The sequence below is a fragment of the Lycorma delicatula genome, chromosome 1, assembly GCF_047948215.1.
Source record: "Lycorma delicatula isolate Av1 chromosome 1, ASM4794821v1, whole genome shotgun sequence".
NCBI classification, from domain to species: domain Eukaryota; kingdom Metazoa; phylum Arthropoda; class Insecta; order Hemiptera; family Fulgoridae; genus Lycorma; species Lycorma delicatula.
In genome coordinates this window covers 229,982,983-229,995,425 of record NC_134455.1, presented here as the reverse complement: position 1 = coordinate 229,995,425, position 12,443 = coordinate 229,982,983, and the positions used below count along the sequence as shown (strand labels likewise).

The window sequence follows — 12,443 nt, the reverse complement described above, 5'->3', positions numbered from 1 at the left end:
CCAATTAAACATATAGTTAAAACACCGATACACCATAAGTGACTGCAAGTAGCAGAACCTCTGACACTAACAATGATCTTAATGTATTGTAGAAAACCTTAACAGGTCAGAATAAAAAAGGTAGTAAGTACGACAATACAGACCGATAGTAAATTCTAACTCTGCAATGAATTTTCTACAACATTTTCACTTTGCTTATAGTTTTTAATTTTATCATGAAGCTAAAAAATAATTTTGGCTCCTTTTAAATCAGTCGTCTATTCCTAGATTTCAATTTTCTTGCCTTAAAATGAACCGTACCAGGCGAGACATTAACATTATATTATTAATATTTTAAACGTAAACAGAGGATATCTTCTTTTTTATCATTAATGATTGTTCTAGATACCGAACTGATATTAAAACTCTTATTTTACTTTCACTTTTCTCCAAAAAGTATAAGAAGTATTATGATAATTATAATTGTATACAGCTTTACCTTAGAGGATTACAAACAGTAATACATTCAGAAACAACACCTGACTAGAACAGGATATTATAAAAAACAGGGATGATAAAAATTATTAAGTAAATTTCTAATCGCTATAAAGAACCACCCACCCACATAAATATCGGTATTATACCTACATCCGGTCCAATATCGGTTGCAAATGGGACTTCATTAGGTCATCAGTTCTTCCGGTCTATTATGTAGCACGTAGACTAAACAGGATTTTCTCTTTTTGCGATGAAAGTAAACGGATCAGTCAGTCAGTAAGACGAGTTCATTTATAAGTAAATTTTTACTTAGTGTAAAATTAGCATCTAACCCAAAATTAAATACGAATATCCGGCATAAAATGGCGAAAATATCTATTATTTTAAGTACTAGAGCATTTTAAATTATTTTTACTTTAAATTCTATTAAGTCGCATTATATTAACGTAAAAATAAATATAAAGGGCAGGTAAAACGTTGGGCAGCGAAAGTATATTATTTCTGAAAATATGATCACCGATAATGAAATATTTTGAAGAAAACGCTTTTCATAATTTATTAGGGAGTAATAAAACCAGTGCTTGTTTGAATCTAATTTTATTTACTTCCTATATTAAATCAGGATCTTTTCCAACTGTTTAGTCTTGTCTCCGCAGTAAAGGATAATCAATTAATTTACATAATAGTATATTGTACATGATATCACTAGTAATATTATCTAGTAGTACAACGTTACTTCTTAAAAAATTAGCGAAGATTTACAACCCTTAAAACGATTAAGCAGCCCGAAATTCAAAATCTCAAATCACCGAATAGAAGTTGTTTATGACTGCCCGTACCTGTTTCCTTCAGCCTTGAAATACAAAAATGTCAACTCAGTTTAGCTTTAAGGTTACTAATTAAACGATACATAAGTGCTCTTGATTCTACAGTTAAAACCTGAAAAGAAAGAAATCCATTCAATACCTACCATCAATGTAAGAAAGATCACAAGAGAAAGAATTTCTTTCTTGGTGATTGAATTATTGCAGGTGGTATTCAGTGAGAAATAAAAACAAATGAGAGAAGTCTCACTCGATGTAAAAATAAGATGATCCAAACTAGTTTAATAAAACAAATATGATCTTGTTAAACGACAAATTCTTTTTTGTAAACAACTCTACGACATAAAGCACAACTCATTTTTTATTAAAAACAATGACTTTTTAAAATAGAATTATATTTAAATTGAACTGAAAACCGAATAAAAAGATATTTTGCACATCTGCTTGACAGATTTACATAATGCTACGCTAAACAAATGGCTCTAAACATTCTAAAAGCCGACTAAATAATATTTCATACCGAATACCTGTGATCGGTTGAAGGACATAAGATAAATAAAATTTCAATTTAGACCTCAAGGTTAAATTACTTAATCGGCATTAAAACAAACAAAGAATGAGATGCTAGAATTTAATTTTCAAGCGCTACGTAACTCGTAAGGCAGAAGTATAAAAAAATATTTAAGATAAAGATATTGACCGATAAAATAATAATGATAAAATCAAAAAATTACGCCCGCACGTTTACTCTCAAATGTAGAGAAAAAAAGAGAACACTGCAATGATGATAATTATAAATATTAAACAAGTTTCTTTTAGGTCAGTAATCTAGCTAAGTCCTTTGCTGAATTTTATTACCTAGTTTTAGTATAATGACAGCTATCTTAAAACATATTTAATTTAAAATAAAATAAGTCACAACTTAGACGATTTTATTAAAAAAAAAAAAAAATGAAACAGAATTTTTATTACTTTCCCTAAAAAAGTAGGCTTTAGTTTCAGTTCACGTAAACTTAATTAATTAATTATGCTGGATTGGGTTATCGTGTTAAAATTAGATAAGAAATCCGAATTAGATATTATTAAAAGAAACGCGGAACAAAGGAAATGCAAAAATAAGAGAAATACAAAATATATTTATATTTGTATTTGTTGCGGAAGCAACATTCCACGCAAGCCTGAGACTAGGAATGAGGAGTAAAATGATTTCCCGTTTTCTTATACAAGGAGCTCAATATACAGTGAACAACATATAGTTGTCCACCTTGGTGCAACTGATACTTAGTCCTGCAAATGAAAAACTCATTATGTTCCCTTAAGGTTGAGAAGTGAACATCATTACTCTAAAATGAAGCATCCGAAACTGGTGCCTCTTTTATCTACGGTACTTTGCCGAATATAAAGGCAATGCACCATAGATTAAATTGACCAATAAAATTACTTTTGAAAAGACCAGAAAAAAGGTATCGTCTTTATTTCCCATTTTACTGAAATGATATTAATGGACTATTTTCTGTTGTGAGCCAATCATTAAATACAATATCTCAATTAACCTAGAAAAAGAAAAATTTAAATCACTTAGATAATATATGACCGTTAAAAGTTCACCCTATGGCATACAACCAAATTTTAACTGGAATTAAGATTGAGTTCTCTGAAAATTCCTGTTAAGATTGCATTTAAGGTAGCTTGGAATATTTTCCTGAATATTGAAAAGTATACAAAAAGTAGAAAGTCCTTACTAATTAGATTTCCTACCAATAACCAATATTTTTATTCATACGCTGTTTAACCAATTAGGTAATACGGATTTCTTTTTGATGAATTATGTTCTTTTTCGAACATCATTCTCTCATCAACCAGATGTCTTATCTATCTATAAACAACTAAAATACAACATTTACGGAAATATTAACCTGTCTTCTAGTTCAATACTGTCCAATCTGCTAATTCCACGGTACTTACTTTAAGGTAAATTAACCCTCGGTAAGTTCACTAGTATTACAATGAAACAAGTAATATTTTGAACGCTTACATTAGTTTCACACAATACGAGCAGGTTTTGGTTTTTAATGCTATTCATGAGCTTTCGTGTAAGTACGGGAGTTGATTAATTTATTTTATATTGTATCCATCTTATAATAATTTCGTTGAGAAATGCGTGGTTTTTCATTATACTAAATAGTAATATTACGTACGTTCTGACTGTTCAAAATATACATTTTGGGAATAAAGTTGAGAAAAGGCATTATATGGAAATTTTGCTGGTGAATCGAAGAGAGTGATAATAAATGACTATCAAAAGGGCGAGACAATGATTCAAAGAGTAAAATTGTGAGTGATTAAGAAATTATATAACTAATGTGACCAAAAAAATTTACTTTTGAAAAGACAAGAGACCAGAACGATGGACTCGTCTTTATTTCCCATTCAACTGGAACTCCACGCTTAGCCACAATCTCTTAACAAAAAAGAAACATATTCAAAAAGAAACAAAAGTGACCAAAAAAAAATTGAAATTTTATGATTAGTTATGTATCAAAATAATATATGGCGATTGATCCTCTTACAAATTTTTCGCACGCTCATCGATTTGTTGTGGTTTCTGCTTACAATAAAAAACTAGATAATTAAAAAAATAGTGAAATAAAATAATTTGTATTAACAAAAAATAATACTAGTTATGACCGTAAAGTTACAAGAAAAATCGCAATTTGAGAGAAAATCCAATCGAAAGAGGGCTGATAATTTACTCCCTTGTAAAGAATAGTATGTGATAACGAATACATAAACGATATATAACACACCGCATCACTCTCAACATTAATTTTAAAACTGAAATTGGAAAAGCAATTAATTCTCAAACAGGAATTATTTGCTACAAGCGGTCTATTGGTTTAAAGTAATATTTTACGGCATATCAATAAAGTCATCGATTACCAACGCAATCCATACACGCAATGCTATTAAATACAGAAATTTTAATTATAGAGTTTATTTTTTAATTTGATTCTGGCTATGATAAACTGTCTTGCAGGTAACGTAAAGAGTGGCTAACAACAGCTGAATCAAACTCATAAACGAAAGAGTGATGGCGATATTTTCAAAGAATTTACCCTTCCAAATAAACCAGAAAATTTTCCCCGTAGTTTTTTTTTTTTAATTTTCTTACGTAATTATTTTTATTCTATTTAATAGTGATTTAACTAAGCTGGAGAAACACCCATTAAGCTAACAATAAAGCTCAAAGTAACAGTATAGAAGAATTCTTTAATAAAGATCGTACCAGAACTTACAAAACGCAACTCAGAAAAAAGGCAAAGAATCTAAAGATATTTATAAAATGTTCTCTCCAGGTCAAAAGTGTAAAGTAAGTAGCAATATTAGGAATGTACGGGCGACTACTATTTGATGCAACTGAACTTTTAGAATTAGATGGTTTCTCGAGTATTTATTATTCGGAAAGTTTTTAGTTCTACAATATTAAAACTACATTTGTTTATAAAGTAGTACATAGCGTGCGCAGCTGTAATTTTAAATAAAACTATGTTACTAATGTAATCAATTTTAATTTACAACTGAACGAAGTTTTATTCCAAACAGTAAATATCTTCCACAACAGTTAAAAATGAAATTTTCTTTAAGCATGATGTAGAACTAAATAAATATAAGTTACTTAACAACAAAAAATGAATTTTATACAACGAATACAATCTTAACAAGTTTTAAATCACCGGAATAAACAAAACAAAGAAATAAAAATCTAATAATAGATGACAAACAAGCAGTATGGGATTAATGCTATCAGACAACGATAACGAAAATAGTTAATTTAGAATAGGAAAGACATAAACACGAAACCTCAGTTTAACACTTTAGAAGCCTCTCTTTAGATTTCCAATAACTATATTATATTATAAAAAATAAATATATAATTACCATAGAATACAACACTAATCAGAAAGGTAAACACGGAAACAGTATTAATAAATAAACCTAAATTAAATACTCGAAAATTACAATTACACTTCCAAATTCCATTTTTATAAGAAAAACCAAAAAGTAATTTGCATTTTATATTTAAAATAAAAGTTCTACTTGTAAATAACATGTTCCGAATAAAATTAATCAACTGAAGAATTCAACATTATTTCACATGAAACCAGATGATTAACGGGTTAAGTATTGTACATAGTAGTGTAATATTACAACAAAAAATATACAGTGGTTATTTACTCTATAAAGTAGATTGTTTAATCTAACTATAACCAATAAGTTGACATTAAGTTTCTTCAGTAGTTTTGTTGATTTCTCAAACGATGCAGTGACAAATTGAAACAACGTTGAAGTTAAGACGACAGCTTCAATTTACAACTGCAACATTAATTTTAGTCATCTTGAACCCGTATAATTTCCTTCAATTAATATTAATTAAGAAGAAATTGACAAATAGTGTAATAATAAAAAAACTGTTAAATTAAAATGAACAACGTAAACAATTTCAAAAGCAGATTAATTTCCAATAAAAAGTTTAGTGCAATATAATACACACAATACAACACAATTGAACAAGCCTACGCATGCATAAACTAACAATAAAATATAATCCATAATATAAGCTTAAATTAACATTAACAACCGTTGCTAATCTCACAAAAACAATAATTCTTCCAAACAAAACGATGAAAACTATTGTAGTCAGACAGACAAAGACAGCCCAACACTACATTTAAAAATATAATTTCCCGATGAAACAACAATAGTAATAATTACTCTTATAATATCAAGTTCATCTCCTGAAGGTTGAAGTAAGAAAGTTTAAAAACAGGAATCACAAACAACCTTGAAACGAGGTAGTAAAAATTAAAGCTGACTTCGTATGTGCCACAAAAGTGTATGTAGATATAACTAATGTAATCTCAGTTATTAAATTAATGCCGTAAGTACGATTTTTTACTTTACCGTATTAAAAAATTATAAGTTACAAAATTATTTCTGAACTTGATAATTATAAAGTAAAAATATTCAAAAAAAATATAGTTTACAAATATCCTTTTTATCGGTCCACCCGTTACGAATCTGAGCAAGTGAAACACCTTAAAATTCCATACCGGTAAGAAAACCACAATAAAGTAAGATAATTAAATCCTGACTCGGGTTTTTAAAAAAAATCTTTGCTTAAAGAAAAACATATTGACTCCAAAAATATGTTTACCTGACTGATTAGAGTGGGTGACGTGGATAAGGTGATACTTTTGTCCTGTTGTGTAGATTGTCTGTTGTTGTTCCGTTCCCTCCAACGTAAAACACCCATGACCGAGTTAACCCAACCACCGTCGGTCTCCGTGGCCAACGTTGTCGCCAGACTGGATTCCCTCATTACATCATAACACAAAAAAGCAATATAAACACTAAACCACACGTTTTTCTAAGCAGTCAAACACCGCATCAAGTGCACACACAAAACTGTTATACTATTCGATAGTGTACAAAACAAATTCAACACACTCCTCGCTGTCTATTGAAGACAGAGCTAATGCTTACGGTACAGCTGCGCAACCGACATAACACCGCCGCACACACAGTACGCGCGCCTTCTACACACTGACTTAGTGCAACACCGCTCGCTAACAAAACCCCCCACTACCGAAAGAATAAACCCCCACTACACATCCACTAGCTCGCAGAGAAGGGAGAGGTAATCGTTGCCCACAGTTTGCTTTTTGTTTTAATTTTGCAAAACTGGCCCGCTTGAAGAGGTGAAATTCATTCTAACATTATTCAGTAGAAACAAAAGAGAAATTTTTAGGATTATTGAACTATATAAAATCTTAACAGAATATCAGTATTCGAACACTCCCGTTAATTACCACTTAGTCTACTCTTATTAGTTTATAAAATAATTGAGTTAATAAGGATTTAATAAGTTAATAAGGATTGAAATACTTTATATTATGAAATTCATCTTTATTTATCGTTAGTGTACATACTATTCTGTTTTTTTGTGCTTTTAATCTGAAATATGCATTAAATGCATAAAATTAAATTTTAGAACCTAAAATCAATGTCAACATCTAGACTTATCCAATAAAACAATAATAATAATATACTTTCAAAAAAAAAACGATGAAATTGAATTACAATTTTACACCATGAAAATCCTTCCCTAGTGTTCTCTTTCATGACAGTTATTTCTTGGTCGAGTGAGAGATTGGGGGAGATTCCTTACTGTATTACGGAGAGATCCCTCCTTTACTGATCCATTTTCCAAAGTAGTAATCCACTCATTCAACAAGATCATGCATTTTAAATAGTTCCTGTTTAGTAATAATTGTATTATAGTTATTGTTATGTATAAAAAATGTTAGCAGCAGTCTAAATGAGTCAACTTACACAATAGCAATAGCCAGAATATAGACATCTTTAAAAGACAAAAGATTGGGGTCGAAAAACACGTTATATTATGTTTGGTGTAAAATTACTTTGTTTAATAGGTAATAAACACAAAAGTTCAAAATAAAACTTGTAGAGAATTTTATTTGGAGTAAATGGTATGAATAAAGTCCACAGAAACTAAATACAAACGTTTGAATTTAGAAGTTAATTTAAAACAAAATCAAAATGTGCTAGATTTTAAACGAAACTACGTATTAAATGAAACAAGATTATCGTTATTACAAAACAAAATATTTAAATACTCGAAAAATAAATAAATATTAAAAACAGATTAAAAATCAAATAAATCAACGTTCAATAAAATAAATAATTTGTTAGACATCTTTTAATTTAATTATAAATTTATTTTATGTAGATTTGTTTGAAATAATTTATTTAAAAAGATGGCACTACAGCTAATTCTAACTTTTTTTTAGGAATTGCTTCAAAGGATGAGATGAAATGTCACTTTTGTTGTAGCTTGTGAAAATGCCAAGTCTGACCGCGATTCGAATCCGGCACCTCCTGGTGAAAGGCCGAAACGCTACCATTCGCGCCTCGAAGGCCGGCAAGTATTCTGTATTGCATTTGAACATCAATAAACATTTATAAATAACTGGAATAATGCATCCATGTCATTATTTAACAATGCCTTGTAAATTTTTCAATGAAGAAAACGTCATTTTGTTGTATGAGTTTGCAATAGCAACGCAAACTGCAGCGAGAGTAACATCAAACAATCCCCAATAAGAGTATTCCAGACCACAGAACCTTTGCTTCGATATTTCGATGCTTACGTTCCATTGGATCTTGTATCCAAGAAGACAGATGATTTTCAACCACGATGGGGTAACTCCACACTTATTTACCAGTAAGATAACACTTAAATGGGGCTTTTTTAGACCTACAAAAGTGAGAAAATATTTCTCCCTTTCTCAGAATAGCATCTGAATGGAAATATTGAAATGAAGTATAAATCATTCAACCAGAACCGGTGGAATTTCGGAAAATGTTATATATTAATTTAAACAGCATTTTAAATTTAAAAAAGTATTCACGAATAATCATACATGTCTAACGTAAATATTAAATTTAGTTTCACGAGCTGAATAAATCAATTGATCTTATTTTATTCATATAAATATTTACTGATTTGCCCATTGTTATAAAATATTGAAATAAGATTCTGTTATTGAATTGTACTAACGGAAAAAAGAAAAGAAACAAAAGTATTTACCACTATTCCAGTACTGGATCCGTAACAAAATAGAAGTAAAAATTATAAAGGATAGCCTTATAGATTTAAACATATATGTAATATAGCTTATATATTACAGAGAAAGTTATTCCTTAATCGACAAGTTATTTCTTTGACTCCAAATAGATTTATGAAAGATGTTCCTGTCTGTTTGAGTCTAACCACATTCCAGAAAAAAACCAACTCAAACAACGTTTTAGCTCTAATGATTTTATAAGACGTCAACCTTCAAGGGAACATGTTTCTGAAATTTTAATTACTAACAATCAAGTGTTATCCCATAGAATTAGCCGTGCAGCGTAAATTCTGTAAATTAGTTTGGAAATTTCTAAATGAGATACCTTAAGAAACTGCCAGAAAAATGTGTGACTTTTGTTTTGAGAACAAGCGCTTGAATTCCAGATTCATTAATTCTGATAAATAGAAATATGTTTTAAGTTATCTTTCTTACTATATTCTACAATTTTAGAAATCAGATGTCACCTAAACAAATTTTTTTTTTTCAAGAAGTTGAAAAAGAAACAATTATTCATAAGAGCAGGGTATGTTACATACCTTTCAGAAGAAAATATGAATCGACCGGTAATGAAATATACCCTCATAATTTAACAATTTAAATAAATAATGGTGCTATTTATAATATAGACGTCATTAACTCATAAAACTTACCGGTTCGTAATACGTTTCTCTTACGCTGGAACAAAGACATATATAAATATATCATAGCCTACACAATTAAATAAAACACAAGGATGCTGATAGTTCAAGGACAGTTATCTTTCTGTTTTTGTTTTTTTTACATGTAAAATAGAAATAAAACAGCTATAAAAAATTTCGGTTCAAAAATTGCGTTCCATGCTAATAGTATTATAATGTATAATAATAAAAAAAAGTGGATGTTAGGTTTTGATTAATTACTTTTATTTTCTGTTCCATCTTTAATAAAATTTCCTTCAAGAAAATAATATTTAATTAATTTCAAAAATAATACATCTGCATAAATTTATAACATTAAAAATATTTTTACAACCGATTCTAAAAGTGAAATATTTTTATGAAATTAATTAAACTAATAAATTTGTTAGACTCACTGAATGCAAAATTTCTGGTCGTTTTTCCTCAATCAGCAATCATTTATAAATCATTAAGCTTGACGGAAATCTAAATATATTTGAATTAGTGTATGTAAAATTAAAGAGGAAAAAGTTCAGGTTATAAACCGGTCAAAAATGAAGACCATCGTAACATTAAAATCATTATTGATTGAAGAAACGGAACAAACTGCGAATACAAACCATAATAATGAAAAAACTTTTTTCCATCATTTTTTTTCTGTACCATTATTTAATTTAAAAAATCTGATGTGGACACTACGTGACTTCCTCGTACGCCTATTAAATTACATATACAAGTTTTTTTTTTTTTTTTTTATGAAAAGTACATAACATTTTACTTCATTAATAACTGCTGATATCTTTTCATAACTGAAAAATTTGGATTGGATTTGGAATATTGGATTGGAGTTTGGGCTTTTTTTGGATACTATTGGTTCAGTCCATTGCAATCAAAAGGGGAGGTGCACAAGTATGTGTTACAGCAGTCCTAAATCCAAAATTTCAACATCCTACGGCTAATTGTTTTTGAGTTATGCGAGATACATACGTACGTACAAACGTCACGCCGAGACTAGTAAAAATTGATTCAGGGACGGTTAAAATGGATATTTCCGTTGAAATCTGAAAACAAAAATTTTTCGCGATCACATTACTTCCTTTACTTCGTACAAGGAACTAAAAAGGATTCCAAAGTAATTTTTTTTACCTAATAGGCACAATATTTTTTTTTTATTAGAAAATTATCCTGTTTAGACATTCTTAGCCGCGACGGAATAATTGCGAGTTTTAAGTCAAAATGACTATCAAATCTAGTGTACCATTATATCAATAAGGTACACTAGGTTAAATATTGCTTAGTAATTAGATTAAATTTCATTTTTTTATTACGTTTTTTAAATTTCAAGTAATTTTTTTTTAAATTGTAAATTTTTTATCATATGGGATCCTATTAAAATTTAAATTAAGAACACGGTAATAAACTTTACTATGAGAACAAATTTATTTGTAAATTACAAATATTTAGCGTTGTGTGAATGTTAAGTAGTCAAATACGTTCATTGACAACGGTAACAGTTTTAAGAGTTCCAGTTCTGAGTAAAATGAATAAATTTTAACACAAATTCGAACATAGTTTCTGATTATTTTACTTTGCTTTTGTACAACTTTAAAAAGCGATATGATATACGAAAAATAAGAAAGAAGATCAAAGAGAATAAATTTTCCCTTTTAAACACGCTACGTAGTCACTATTTAAGATTAAAAATGATTAAAAAAAAATTATGAACTGAATTTTGGAATTTACTAATCCATACAGTTAAGTTGTATGGTTTCAAAATGTTTAAAAAATAGGGTAAACGTTTCTCAAGCTCATTAGTTTTATATGATTATATAATTGGAATTTTAGAAATTTAAAATTTGATACAATAACAAAGATTTATATTTATATATATATATATATATATATATATATAAATAATTATTTATTATTATTATTATTATTATTATTATCTTTCTTTAGCTTCATAAAGAGTAATATTAGCAATGTTATTGCAAATTTTAATTTAAAACCATAACTTTTGTAATTGAAGAAATGAAACGTTAAAATATTTTAGAACATCACGATTGAATTATCTTGCAATTTCATTTACAATTTCCCACGCTAAAATCATGTGACAGAAAAAAATAAATATTACTTTCATTTCATTCCATTTTTTAAAATTTTACTTTATTTTATTTATTAATTTTTTTGCTAGTCGTGATTCATGATTTTAAGTAAATTATCTTATTACAATAATTTAAATATAAATAAGTTTTCTGAATGTATTCACTTAAGATAAATAAAAAACCAAAAAGGAATAAAATTCGTGTTTATAACTGTTTTAATTACAAAACAGTGTTAAACGTCAAAGAAGGATCTGCTATCGAAATGTTTAATCAAATCAAGCAGTGAACCGCGCCTTAAAATAAGTAATTTCAAGAATGACTACCCTCTGATGAAAATCTTACCGCAAGAGTCTAGATTATCAGATGACAAAAATTATGGAAAATTATTTAATTGACCTAATTTTCTGTGTTATCAAAATAAAGTCGCAATGTATAAGCAAGTGATTGGAAAAATAGTCTAATCTAATCTTACATAAGATAATAATTATACAACTATAACGTATTGAAAAATATAAAAAAATAACTTTTTTTTTTTTTGTTGCAGTTATCGCTAAAAAAGTTTAAATAAGGAATTCAAAATTTAAATAAAATATAAAACCTGATCTCTCTTTTCATTACATATAAGTAAAATTTTAAAAATTATCTAAACATTATTTACGGTTAACTTCA

At 28.4% G+C, this 12,443-nt stretch overlaps 1 protein-coding gene across 7 annotated transcripts in view; it reads right to left on the bottom strand.

The window, feature by feature from the left end:
• RapGAP1 (Rap GTPase activating protein 1) overlaps positions 1 to 12,443 on the bottom strand; it is a 753,456-nt gene that overhangs the window by 172,237 nt on the left and 568,776 nt on the right. The window contains exon 1 of one of the 7 annotated variants that reach the window (XM_075374003.1): positions 6,517 to 6,894. The exons of the other annotated variants lie outside the window; for them this stretch is intronic. Coding sequence (XP_075230118.1) covers positions 6,517 to 6,681 — 165 coding nt within the window. The 5' untranslated portion in view covers positions 6,682 to 6,894. Of the gene's footprint in view, positions 1 to 6,516; positions 6,895 to 12,443 lie in introns of those variants that run through there. 7 annotated transcript variants of the gene reach the window in all.